Source organism: Pelmatolapia mariae, linkage group LG16_19 (genome assembly GCF_036321145.2).
Source record: "Pelmatolapia mariae isolate MD_Pm_ZW linkage group LG16_19, Pm_UMD_F_2, whole genome shotgun sequence".
NCBI classification, from domain to species: Eukaryota; Metazoa; Chordata; class Actinopteri; order Cichliformes; family Cichlidae; genus Pelmatolapia; species Pelmatolapia mariae.
In genome coordinates, this window is record NC_086241.1 from 24,967,739 (window position 1) to 24,981,852 (window position 14,114).

General features: G+C 38.4%; 2 protein-coding genes and 1 long non-coding RNA gene across 4 annotated transcripts; 1 reads left to right on the forward strand and 2 right to left on the reverse strand.

The window, feature by feature from the left end:
- Positions 1 to 325: 325 nt before the first annotated feature.
- Positions 326 to 3,430, forward strand: LOC134645195 (G2/M phase-specific E3 ubiquitin-protein ligase-like). 2 transcript variants are annotated; one of them, XM_063498531.1, is made up of 7 exons: positions 326 to 374; positions 460 to 1,544; positions 1,623 to 1,785; positions 1,862 to 1,965; positions 2,055 to 2,199; positions 3,011 to 3,131; positions 3,300 to 3,430. In XM_063498531.1, exons 2-7 carry the CDS (start codon positions 1,402 to 1,404, stop codon positions 3,428 to 3,430), a joined length of 807 nt encoding a protein of 268 aa, XP_063354601.1. In that variant the 5' UTR covers positions 326 to 374; positions 460 to 1,401. The 2 variants fall into 2 exon arrangements, with proteins under 2 accessions (XP_063354601.1, XP_063354603.1); XM_063498533.1 differs by having other exon boundaries at positions 2,082 to 2,199.
- A 397-nt stretch (positions 3,431 to 3,827) lies between these two features.
- LOC134646309 (uncharacterized) lies at positions 3,828 to 7,811 on the reverse strand. The gene is made up of 6 exons (XM_063500165.1): positions 7,331 to 7,811; positions 6,411 to 7,081; positions 5,754 to 5,845; positions 5,283 to 5,393; positions 4,885 to 5,161; positions 3,828 to 4,037 (listed from the first exon to the last, which is right to left on the reverse strand). The coding sequence occupies exons 3-6, from the start codon at positions 5,840 to 5,842 to the stop codon at positions 3,828 to 3,830; spliced, it is 687 nt and encodes a 228-aa protein (XP_063356235.1). The 5' UTR covers positions 5,843 to 5,845; positions 6,411 to 7,081; positions 7,331 to 7,811.
- Positions 7,812 to 10,769: 2,958 nt separating this feature from the next.
- Positions 10,770 to 13,685, reverse strand: LOC134646065 (uncharacterized). The gene is made up of 3 exons (XR_010096616.1): positions 13,485 to 13,685; positions 11,641 to 11,751; positions 10,770 to 11,036 (listed from the first exon to the last, which is right to left on the reverse strand). It is a non-coding gene; the product is annotated as an uncharacterized LOC134646065 (long non-coding RNA).
- Between the last annotated feature and the right edge of the window lie 429 nt (positions 13,686 to 14,114).

Here is a 14,114-nt window from a genome sequence, read left to right on the forward strand (position 1 = left end):
AAATAGTGTCCGTGCAGCCTTCTGAAGAGCACACCGACACAGAGGAATTGGATGAAGAAGTAATATCTTAATAGAAATGAGTATAGACCATTAACATAACTACAATGGAACTCTATTCAATATTTTAACTCTCATTTCTGTTTTAGAAACTTCAGTGTCCTATCTGTAACTTGAAATTTGCACCTTATTTCCTTGAAATCCATGCAAGCACATGCGGAGAAAGGTAGTTCAAAAAGCATGGCTTTTAAAATATATAGGATATAACATCTTGAGAATTTCCCATTTAAACAACTTTTTCTTTATTTTTATTAGAAAAATGTAATAGACGTGGATGAAATTGAGGAGAACATAGTAGAAGAGGACCATATGAAAAGGTAAAAAACATCACACACACAGATGACTATTAATACTCTGAACTGAATAAAGAGTGTTTATTCTTTCATTTATTGATTTTTTTAGTGTCGACGATGTGTTGGATGCGATTTGTCAAAGAGTTGATGTGGAGAAGCAGTTCAGCATCCTTATTTCAAGAACAAACATTCTGGAGAGAGGCCTTCTGCAGTGGCAACGTCAAAAAAAAAATTCACCCACTGCCATGTTGAAGGTGTCCTTCTTTGGGGAAGCAGGAATCGACACTGGTGCCCTTCGAAAAGAATTTCTCACAGGTGAACTTAAAGAGATCAATTACTTTTCCATTCGTATTATTTATGTTGAAGAAATGACTAATCCCTAAATTTTATACTTCTGTAATATACATTTTATCTTCTAAGTGAACTCTGCTCCAGTTGTGTTGTAAATATGATTATATTTCTCCTTTACTAAACTATACATCAATCATGTTTATAATTTGGGATGGACTGATATGAAAGTTCTTGGCCAAAACCAAAAATGAGAAAACCAAGGTCGAAAACCAAAACACCGGTAACACAAGGAAAATAGTCTTTTTTTTTAACCATAGCATGGCTGTGATGTGACTATGTTGTGTTATGAGCTTACTGGTTTGGTGTTGATAAAAGGTGTCAATATTATTGTCTCAAGTACACCTTTCTGTATACTATGATTTATTTTTTGAATCATCCATCCATCCATCCATTTTCTTGGCCGCTTATCCCTTGTGGGGTCGCGGGGAGTGCTGGTGCCTATCTCCAGCGGTCACAGGGCGAGAGGCGGGGTACAACCTGGATGGGTCGCCAGTCCATCGCAGGGCATCTTTTTTGAATCAGTATTTTCATTTTGAATGGAATTTTTACATATCTGGAACAGATGTATGATGTTGCTTCAGTACATCTGTCATGTTAAGCCTTCAAAATCAGTGAGACACATTATGATATATATATCAGTATTGCCTCAAATGAAAAAAATACTGTGATATGAAAAAAATCTTATTTCACCCAGCTCTAAATGAATGTTTTACATCGGATAATTCATAACTTTCTTCTCTCAATGGAAATGGTCGCCGGAATCGAGACTCGTTTCTTTGAAGGACCACCACACCAAAAAAGTCCACGCTATTCCCTTACTGACTTTGACAGTGGACTCTTCAGGCATGTTTATTTTAAAGAAAGGGAAAACTGTCATGTTTTATACTATAAGCAATACACTCATGCTGTTTGTATAAATAGGACTGTTGGTGAGATTCTGGCCGTCAGTTTGGCACAAGGAGGTCCTGCCCCTACATTTTTCAGCCAGTGGGCTTACAGTTACCTCTGCAACGGGCAGATCAACCCAACACAGCTGGATAAAAATACAGTGGCAGATTCACAGTTGCGGTTACTGATTGACCAGGTGCTGTATAACTAGTAAAAATATTGCCTTAGTACACATTGCAGCTATATAATTTCATCTGTTAAATTACTTTTAGGTGGAATCTTCAACTGAGCAGTCACTTCAGGGCCTTACTGATGAGATTTTAAACTGTGGATTCACTGGAGCCATCTCGGTTCAAAACAAGGAACCGATTGTCCGGTATGCTGTGACATGTTTTCGTTTTTCTATATGAATGTAAGAAAAATAGCATCTGAAGATGTTGTTTAATCTCTTTTTGGTACCCACAGAGCCATTACACTCCATGCTGTGCTTAGATTGCAGCCAATGTTGGAACAACTCAAGGAGGGTTTGCAGCTGTATGGCCTCCACCTGCTGATTAAGCAATACCCAGAAATCTGCCAGCCTCTCTTCGTCCTTGGGGGAGATGTGAAAGTGAGTACAAACGTATTTTCAGTTTTACATGTATGTATTACATACATTTACACATTTTGTTACATTACAGACACAAATATGAATCTATTTTATTTCAACTCTAAATGAAACACCTACACAAAGTGGTGTACATTAGAGAAGTGGAACAAAAATCATACATGATGCCAAATATTTATTACAAATAAATAACTGAAAAGTGTGGTGTGTGTAATTATTCAGCCCCCTTTGGTCTCAGTGTAGTCAGTTGCCCATAGACATTTCCTGATGATTGCTAAACATACAGTAAAGCCAGGGCAACAATAGAAAAACAAAACATATCCATGTGTTAGAACGGCCCAGTCAATGTCCAGATCTAAATCCAATCCAGAATCTGTGGCAAGATCTGAAAACTGCTGTTCACAAACGCTGTCCATCTAATCTGACTGAGCTGGAGCTGTTTGGCAAAGAAGAATGAGCAAGAATGTCAGTCTGTAAATGTGCAAAGCTGGTAGAAAAATACCCTAAAAGACTGGGAGCTGTAATTGCAGCAAAAGGTGTTTCTAAAAAGTATTGACTGAGGGGGCTGAATAATTACACACACCACACTTTTCAGTTATTTATTTGTAAAAAAATGTTTGGAATCATGGATGAATTTTGTTACAATTCTCAATTGTTTACCACTTTTTATTGGTCTTTTATGTTGAATTCCAATAAAATATATTTATGTTTGTGGCTATAATGTGACAAACTGTGGAAAAGTTCTAGGGCCTGAATACTGCAGCCCTGAAGTAATCAAGTCGTTGGGTTGCTTTGCTTTCTAATATCATCATAGGTTAATGCCGAGTTTGTCATGGCGTCCATTCACCCTCAGCTGAGTGAGAAGGGAACCTCCAAGCATCAGGTTGAGCTGGACCTGGTTAACTTCATTCAGGACTTGCTTTATGAGTCAGAAGGTAAATGGTTATTTTTGTCTAGTTTATAGTTGTCACATTCCAAAATTATATTCTAAGGTTTTTGTGACAAAAGTTACACTTGTATCAAATTAAAATATTTAGATATTTTTTTTGTCCAAGAGGCCAGGCTTCTTCAAAACGTCTTAAAATTCACTCTTATCCTAACAGAAGGTCAAGAACATGTAGCTGACGAAGATGGCCCAAGATCTATCACACCTGCCAGGTTTCTGCAATGGTCAAGGCCATGTTCCTCTCCTCCCCTCAGAAAAGAAGGACTTTGCTGTGGTGGTAAAATTTAATCACAATTGTGAAGCTGACTTTGGAAATCACAGCATCTGCTATCCTGTTGTGTCATCCTGTGCTAAGACCATTGTCCTGCCTGTGAAACATATGAAGTCCTATAGTCAATTCAGAATGGTTCTGCTGGAGGCTTTTCATCTTGGCCAGGAATTTAACAATGTGTAAAGCATAGCATTGTCTATCAATAGTTTTGAGGTGTAACTCAAAATGCTGCTCCTTCCATTTAATGTTCAGGAAGCACATTTCAAAGTTGGAGATTGACAGCCAGAGTTCTTTAATGAGTGGCATAAAAATTTCCTGGCAGGTTCATTTGTATGTGTATATCAAATCAAATAAAAGTCTGAGCTATTCATGAACCTTCTCTGGGTTGAAAATTCAAAATAAAAATGTTGCCGCCTAGGAACGGTGAGTTAGTACAAAGTTAAGTACATCCAAATAAATGTCTCGGCCATGTGACTGAGAGGGCCTTGTTACATTGACAGTGTCTCTTAGTCTTGCCATGTCCTCCTCAGATAGAGGACATTCAACAGATGGAAGAATTACTCCAGGATTGCTCCCATCCAGCTCACCAATAGAGTTGACATCCAAGTACGCATCCTCGATTTCCTGTGATGATTTAAAAAAAAAAAAGATATTTCAAATGACAATTCAAAAACAGTGTTGGGAAATTCAAGACAAACAGTCAGCTCCATAAATATTGGAACATGGGAATTCTACTTTTGGCTCTATATGCCACGCAATGGATTTTAAATGGAACTAACAAGATTGGCTATAACTGCAGAGGTATTTGAACTGTTTTCATATGTGCCTTCCACTTAAGGGACCAAAAGTAATGGAACAATTGGCTTCTCTGATGTTCCATGGCCAGGGATGTGATATTCTTGTATTTAGTGAAGCAACTCCTGACAAAAACAGCAGGATAAATTTTGAAGTGTTTTGGGCAATATATCTGCTCATATTCAGCCAAATGCTTCGAAACTCATGAGGCAGCACTAAAGCATTCTGCAGAAAAAAAACAAATAGTTAAAAGAAGTGGAATGTTATGCAGTGGCCACGTCAATCACTTGACCTGAATCTGACGGAGCAGTGTTTCATTGCTGAAGACAAAATTGAAGGGCAAATGCCTCAATAATAGCTGGAAGTGAAGACAGTTGCAGTAGAGGCCTGACAGAGCATCAGCAGGTATGAAGCCCAACATCTGCTGAAGTCTCTGCGATCCAGTTTCAGTTATGATTAATGTTCTGTCTCATTACTTTTGGTAACTTAACAAGTGGGGGGTACACATGCAGACTGTTGTAACTCCTACAACTTTTAACTGATTTGGATGCAAATACCCTCAACTTAAAGCTGATAGTCTGCAGTGACAGCACACCGTGTTTTTTTCAACATCTCCAAGTGCACTTTTTGAAACTTGATTAAAGAGGGATTGTATAATTTAGATTTGTTTTAGTACCTCCACTGTGTCTGGAGTATCAACTGGATTCTGGTGGAGTCCCAGTGTCCACAGTTGTTGTGGGGACAGATTCCTCTCTGTCCCTAGAGGGTGGTTATCCCAACCCTGTCTAAAGACATCCAGATCCCTCTGCAGACGTGGAAGAAATGTATGTTGGGCACAAAACATGTGCACACCATCAGTTGGATCCAGAAGGCCTTCATCCTCGAGGTTGTGAAGGGTTTCATAGTGCACGCTTGAAACAGCCATCCACACATCTCGCCACAAGCGCTCTATTCTGTTCAACATCAAAATATGGCAACGTTTTCAGAATTTTACCCAGAAATTCACTGAATTGAAAAATATATAAGAACATTTTTCTTATTTCCATGGGACATTTATACAAATACTACACATACCTTTGGTTGTGAACACTCTTGCCTGACAGAAAGCTTCCTCTTCCACAGCCCCGGATGGTGAACATGCATCTTGCTATTCCAACATTTTCCACTCCTTGATCCCCTCGAACTCTGAAACAAAATTAAACATCGACAGTACAATTTGTTTTAAATCTAAAAAAAACATGTCACTCTTAAAATTTATTGCAGCCTTTGTGTTTTTAATATAGTTTTACTTTAGACTGGTTATTTGAAGTTTATTGTTTTGGTCATTCAACAGTGTGCAGCTCTGTATAAACACACCTTTCAAGAATTCTAAATGTTTGAACCATTTAAACAACTGTATGGGGATATATAAACAACTGATCATATAGGCTACAGTTTACATATTGCATGTCAAAATAATTACACTGCTAATCAAGGGGGGGGGGGGGGAATCATATTTACACATTTGCACAATCATTGTGAAAATTAATTTTGTGTAGATTTTACCTCAATGGAAAGCCATACTTTTGTACAGCCTCCAAGAAGAAAGCGCGTGCAGTTGATGCTCTGTTGTTGGCAGCAGCACCCATGTACATGATCTAGAGATGTAAATATCATTAAGTGGAAACTTGGTCAAGTCGAGTTACTATAATTAAAGATAGAAACATGTTTATCAGGTATTGTAGCTTGGTACATTTATTTTATATTTTTAAGTACAAGAAAAAAAGCAGGCTACATAATTCCCAAGGTAGCAAGCTGCCATGAGATGTAGCAGTACTTGTAATCAACTATTCACCCAAATGCAACGGGTAAAAAAAAAAAATCCTTTTAGCAACTTGAAGAATTAGTTTACCAAGCATTTATAGTCACCAAATACTGACAAACATAAACAGATTAGGAACATTTTGTTCTACAGAAGGATCTCTATATTACAGTATATGGTAAGTTTTATGGTAGACCAAAACACAAGTATTTCACTTTTCAATTAACATCTCATTCAGCTCAATTTTGAAAGTGAAAAATCACCTTTCTTGAGTACCCATCTATCCCTCCGAATATCACCAGGCCAAATGTGTAAAAAGAACAACAAAAAACAACAACTAGGGCATTAACAGGTATAAAACATAATTCAGTATTTAGCAGTATTGTCAGACTTCATCCTACCTTATTAGTTTATGGTTTGTGTCTATATGCATCAAGTAAAGAGGACCTTGCACTGAATATGTCCTTCGGACCACAAATCCCAGCCTTGTCATTCTTGAGAAAATACCAGCAGAGTCCACAGGGTGCATCGACGAGTACACTCTCTTCCACTGTACATGGTGGCCCATGGCTTGAAGCATCCCTTTCATCATCCTGTATCCAACATGAGGTGTTCTTGTCTTTATAGATCTTACTAAATTGTCCAGCTCTTCATCACTTGTTGTACTGTAGCACTGCTTTATGGAAATGCCATATTCATGCAAACGACGTTTCACTGTCCTCACAGATATTCCAAGAAGTTTTGCAATTTGGGTGATTGATAAGAACATTTCTGTCAGTATCTGGAGCTGTACAGGCGATACATTGTAATTTGGACGTCCCAGCTTTCCTTCTGACACTGACATCTGAGAGGGGGTTTGTTCATTGACGTCCTCCATACTGAGCACAGTTGACAGCTCTATCAGAGCATTTATAATACTTTGAGGGATCTCAACCTGATCGGACAAAGATCTTAAAAGGACCATCTCATGGTCGATAACAAACTGCAAATAGTCCACATCGAGGGGTTGTCTGTGCATGACCTGGGAAACTTTATGCAGTAGTCGCTGAAGCATCTCTCTTTTTCGCTGCTCCTAAATTAAATACAAAGAATTTTACGTTACTTCACTAACTTTGTTGTTCTCCAAGCTTACAGATCAACTAGGACGTAAGTTTCAGCCGAAAATGATAGCGAGGCGTTTCTGTTGAGCTAGCATTTCAGCAAAAAACGTTATAAAATAAAAAAAACAGAATAGCCGAAAAATTAACAGTAACAATAGCCACTTCTTAAATTCGTAGTATTCACAGACTGCAGTGTAATTGTTCCAAACTTGAACACTCACCTGATTGTTCGCGCCGGCAGTGTTGTTGGAAGACGACGCCATCGTTCACTGAGGGACAAGTTAACAGCAGCCCCCACCCGATACAATGCGCGCTACTTTGAGAGCATGGGAAATGACCACTTCTCACGTAGTGACTGGGAAAACGTCTCATAATTGATCAGTTACGGCGTAATTTGTACACATTACTGCTTGAAAGAGCTTTAGTAACTGAGTTTTAGCAGTTATGCATGACATGTTTTCTAAACATTATCAAATAATACAGTGCAGGAGGTGTTTGATAAATTATGTTCATTCCCAGGTTTCCTGAAGGCAACATGAAAAATGGACCATCTTGAGCCTGCAGCGATCTGCTGTCACTCATGATTCCCCGCCCCTCTCTGTGTAGCCACGCCCACCACGCCAAAACAGGGCCAAAAGTCTGTAACTGAAAAATAGAGATCTGAAAGTGAAAAAAAAAATTGAAGCTGAGAGAAAAATCCGAACCTGAAGAATTTTTTTTTGAAAGTGAAAAAAAAAATTGAAGCTGAGAGAAAAATCCGAACCTGAAGAATTTTTTTTTGAAAGTGAAAAGAAAAAAATTGAAGCTGAGAGAAAAATCCGAACCTGAAGAATTTTTTTTTGTACATTAATTTAAAAGATCTGAATCTGAAAATTTTAAATCCAACTCTTTCTTTTTCAAAGTAAACTCTAAAAATGTGACTTTTGCTTTCAGTTTACATATTTTCGATTTCAAATTTTTTTTTAACTAAACAAACATTATGGCCCTGATTTAACTCCATACACTTCCCCACTAACTGCCTAACCAAAATCTACTTAACTGAAGCCTAGTCTTCATGCAGTTACTTATGGTGGGTACTTATGCACTAAAAACCACCAGAAAGAGAAAGGCAACTGCACAAACAGCGACTTCCTCAATTCCGGGGACGTGCTCCCGAGACAACTGCTCTAACCGTGTTCACCGCAACAGAAATGTCAATGAATGAGTCTCAAGAGAGAAACACTCCTTCCTATGGAAGAAATATAGTATCATCAGAATCCAACTATTTTTAGACATTGAATTTATAACATTGAATTTTTATCCTCCAAATTTCCCTGCAAAAATATTCACCTGCAAAAATTCACCTGCAAAAAATTCACCTGCAAAAATCCACCTGAAAAAATTCACCTGCCAAAAATTCACCTGCAAAAATTCACCTGCAAAAAATTCAACTGCAAAAATTCACCTGCAAAAAATTCACCATCAAATATTCACCTGCAAAAATTCACCTGCAAAAATTCAACTGCAAAAGTGATGATCTTAAATGACTCAAGCCAGAGCAATCAGCACTAGATCGAGTCGAGCGGCTCTCAGCCAATTAAATTACGCTGTTTGATCACATGACGTCGTTAGCCAGCAGTGTGTCTCCTAGAAGATAGCTGTTTAGAGGTGAGGGATTAAGGCTGTATCCCAATTCAGGGGCTGTATCCCAATTCAGGGTCTGCAGCCTTAAAGTACGCAGCCTCAACGATCCTCAAGGGCCGCGTACTCAAAGACCGCTAAGGCCGGAAGTGCGAGGCTTGTGTGAAATGGGACGGTCTAGCCGCCGTCGTGCTTCCCAGGTTGCCTAGCAACCATAACACCAACCGCTGGAAACGTTTCATACAGCTTTGTTTGACAGAAATGAAGGAGAACATATTTTGTTCGTGTGTTTGTTTCTACACGAGCTTTGTGTGATTTAATAAGTATCTGAGGCTGAGACCGCAGGACTGTAAAACATGATTGTTGGCCTTCATATCTGTACTTAACAGTCATTTAAGATTAGCTAGTAAATAACAATTAGCCAATGTTGTTCATGAGACTAAAGTCAGTGTAAATATGATATGGCCAATATTATAGTTATCATATTAATCATTATAAGTTATTACAGCAGTGAGTTTGAACTCTCAAATCAAATCACTTCTATTGTCACATCACATGTGCAGGTACACTGGTACAGCACATGTGAGTGAAATTCATGTGAGTGAACTCTGTCTAATACTGAGCTTCAGTAAAGATTCAAGTTCCAGTTATTTATAAGTCCTATCACCTTAAATCTTCACTCAAAGACAAGCATCTTTGACAGTGTATATGTAGATGTATTATATATGAGACAAATATTGTTCGTTTAATATGTTGGCATTACTAAATTTGGCTCAATGCTTACATATATGTGTAAAAAGAAAATGTACGAGCTGTGAAAGCTGTTTCTAATAAACAAAGAGTAGACTGATATATGAAATATTCCTTTATTGGGTGAGAAAATCATACCATGTCATAACTGCTTTAAGTCATACAGAATAGACATCAGAGCCTTAAACAGGCTGACTTCTGCTAAATGGGTCAAACTGGGCAGAAAGTACACAAACACATAACATCCTTATAGAATATGATGTAACACTATAGATGAACTTACCTCAGACTATAGAAAGCATATAAACAATAACAATATGATGCAACAATATACTCAAAGCTTCATAGAACTGAAACAAACATTTATTTTTAGCTCCATTCTGCTGCTGATACATAGTTTAGGTTTCTGAATATTAAACTTGTTGCTGCCTTTCATAGTGTGTAACTTGAAGGCCCTGAGTACTTTCTCCCACACTGAAAACACTGGAATGATAACATTATTTGAACATTACCTAATAAGACTGATTCAGGACAGACAGTTCTTTTAAACTTTCCTAGCAGTCCTTCACAAACAGGGAACAGTCTGTCTATTCTCCCCATCTGTCAGCTGCTGCTGGCTCTTCCTCACACACTGCTGAGTTTGTCCTGGTGGATCATCAGGGGTGCAAAGCCTCACAGATGATGTGCAGCAGTGGGTCCCTCAGTCTGTCCTCACCCTGGACACTTGCAGTTGTCACACATGGAAATCAAATGTGTGATAAGCTGCAGGATTCAAACACAAGTGTAACTTATAAATACATGTTCATACTTTTATTCCACAATCAGAGAGAAAGAAACAGAGAGAGTGCAGGACAGACAGACAGGTGACAGTCTCAGGTGTATACACTGCTACAAAACAGCACAAGAGAAGGAGGATTTAGTGTTTGTGTTATTACGAGTGCTAAACAAGAAGAGTTCCCAGATGGTACAGTGGGCACATGTGTGACTCCTGTGATTAAAGCATCTTTCTTTCAGCTTAACGAGTGAACCGTCAGCTCGTTCAAACACACGTTAAAGTCCGTTTGGCTCGACACCACCGAACAGAGGCAGCAATATAACATAGCTAACATTAACAGTGCAGTGAATCCTGCTTGTGCCGTCATATTCAGGACTGCAAACCGAGCAGCATCACTGACTTTCAGCTTGTTGTGTTTGTGGATATATGACTGACTTTAATTATTATAAAATCATCACATTCTCTGTAAGAGAATCAATGAGTACTAAAAATGTGCACCTTTACCTGTGTGTTTTCTGGAACAGGAACAGGGTGATATCTGTGACCCAACTCCCACAGCTGGTTGGGACTCATGTTGTTTTCTGTTTCGCAGTGGATGGTTGTCCCATCCACTGCAAAATGTATTAAAATCATCCTCCAGTCGAGGAAGAAAGATGTAATGGCAGCAAAAGAGGTGTGCAGCATTTGAAATGTCAAGAAGGCCTTCTTCCTCAAGGTTGTGAAGAACATCGTAGTAAATGCATGTAACGGCCACCCAGAGGTCTCTCCACAGTCGCTCTATTCTGAAATAATATATAAAAAAAATTTAAATTAGGTATGGCCTTTCTTTGGTGTGTATGAGAAATTCCCTGCTTGTTTCTAACCCTACATGAAATGTGTGCATGACAACAGTAATAATACATTATCAGGGCATGTAGGAAGGACCCAGGCATATCACTTAAAAGGTGCCAAAAGGGTTGTAATGATCAGTGGCAATACATGAGATGACAACCAGACCATTAACACAGAATGAACATTCAGGGAAGGAAGTAACAGACTGGAAAAGGTGTGTGAATAACTAAAAATAGGGCAGAGTCCTGAAGGCTCTTTGGGGTTTGTAGGACCTGTCCAATATTTTCTTCCTTGAGGGGTAAATAATGGAAATTGAAAGAAACAACAACAACACACCTGACACATATGAGACAATATATCCATATACCTCATATATCCTGAGTGCCCTATCCTGGATAGGGCACTCTTCTCTAAAGACATTTTACTATAAAACTTTTCTCATAAAACTATACCCTTTAAATGTTTATGTATTTTTAAATAATGGAAATAAAGCTGCAACACCTTCCATCTTATGTCAGAAACATTTGAGGTTGACAGTATTTTATGAGAACAAACCTTTGATTGTGCACACTCATTCCTGAAATGAAACTGCCTCTTCCTGTGCCACGAACAGTAAACATCAGCCGTGCAACCTCCACATTTTCCCATCCGTGGTTGCCACGAACCCTGAAAATAAAGAAAAGTACCCCAAAACATTCGAAGCTTTAAACAAACTTAGATCTGATAATAAAGAACTTCTTATGCCTTAATCAGAGTGTTTTTAAAAAATGTAAAAGAATCCTTAAAATCTTTGATTGCTACTGCTCTAGAAGGCATAAAAAAAAAAAAAAATTGTCTCATGAATGCACTTTCCAGCATGTGTCAGTATGAAGTTTAATTTAACACAGCTGTTAAAACATTTTTCAGGATTTACCAGGTTGGTAACAATTATTTAGATTTATTGAATTTATAGGAAATTACACAAGTGCCATCTTGTATCATTATGATCTGTGTAAAGAGACAATTTTAAGAATATTTTTGCAAAAATACGTTAAAGTTGGAAGTAATTGGCCGATGTTCCAATCTTGAAGATCAGCTGTGCCCATTTGTTGCACATTGTGGGAATGGAGAAGTTGAGGCCCTTGCAGGCTACCCACAATTTAGCCCAAACTGAGCGACCCAGCTAATTCAACACCTTTACCAAGCAGTGCTGTTATGTAATTGGATACAAGGGGTGAGATAGTAATATTTTCCCTCCTTGGTTGTAGCTCCCTGACATTACAAGGGTAATCATTTTATGATGTCGGGTTCAGTGTTACACCAGGATTTCAAATACAATATCATCATCAATAAGAATTAGTATTATCATTTCAGAATTGTAGGTAACCACTTTTAAATGCCATAGACTACTTATTTGTTTAATTTGATGTATTCACTCAAGGAGAGCGCAGAGGGAATATCCCGTTTAACTTATGCTATCTGTTTAAGTTTAGATAGTATTTGTAAAGATATTGACCATATCCTTTTCTGAAAGTGTGGATATAATGGATGGGGTAAGGTACTGTCATGCCACAATTTTATAGTTGTTAAATTCTGGGTACAAGTATACATGCCCATCTTGTACATGTTTTTTAATATTATTATCATCATCATCATCACCACCACCATCCTACCCAATTACATGTTTCTTTTAATCAGGTTATGCTGTTTTAATGACTTTACAGTATAATTTACATTGTGTTCCTTCAATTTTCCCTAATTGTATGTTATATTAATCCCATATTTCCGTTTTAATATTTCTAATGTTTGCATTGTTTTCTTCACTGCCTGGTCTGCCTCTGTCTCGCCTGTATGGATGCATTTACACCTAAGTTTCCCCAACAAATGATGTTTTAATTCACCACTATTCCAGTGAAACACGAGTCTCCCATCTTCCTGATACCGGTCTCGAGTTTTTGTTCACCAAAGCACACGCCAACTTCATACTGACGGACATATCACTGCCCTATTCCCGCCTTGCCTGACCGTGTTTTGTGGCTTTGGTTCACTTCACCTCACTCTTCCCCATTCTTGTCATTAAATCAGGCCGTTCTGCAACCATGGCAGCCATTCACTCTATGGCTTTATTCATGGTGTATTTTACCCCTTCACCAAATGCCGTTCTCGTTTCCCACATTATATTTGCAGTGTTCGTCTATCTATCAATATCTGCGGAGTATGGTTTTGTACAGAGTACCCTATTTTGTAGAGCACAGCATGTAAAGGTTAGCTCGGTTAGCAGGATGCTAGCATGTAGCGCTTAGTGAGACACGCATCAGACGAGTTGAGCAAAGACCCCGTCTGTGTACTTCATACGTGACCAACGGATTTAAATAAAATTAACGTTTCAAAAGACAAACTTGAAGATAAAACATACTTACCGGAGAACCGCCAGGGTTTGTCGCTGCCATCTTGCCGCTCCTGAATTCAAAACTGCCTCTGCAGACAGGCAGGGGAGGCGCGGAAATTTTCTTTGAGTTAGTCAAACGTTTTCCTCAGTTCGAGTAGATGATAAAATAAAAGAAAAATGAATGGGATTTTAAGTAGGACTAGGCGTTCTGTAATGATCTCTATTTAGGAGAAAAACTTAATCCCTCACCTCTAAACAGCTCTCTTTTCAGGAGACATACTGCTGGCTAACGATGTCATGTGATCAAACAGCGTAATTTAATTGGCTGAGAGCCGCTCGACTCGCTCTAGTGCTGATTGCTCTGGCTTGAGTCATTTAAGGTAATCACTTTTGCAGGTGAATATTTTTGCAGGTGAATTTTTTTGCAGGGAAATTTGGAGGATAAAAATTCAATGTCTAAAAATAGTTGGATTCTGATGACACTATATTTCTTCCATATCCTTCAACCTAACAGGGAAAGCACTGGTTTTAACTTATGCACAGTCAATAATCAATACAGCTCATACGCTCCAAAGTTGACACAAGACAGCACATCAACACTAGCTCCACCAAACCTAAGCCTATAGCAAAACATCAGTGTTAACATGACTGCCTCCACTCA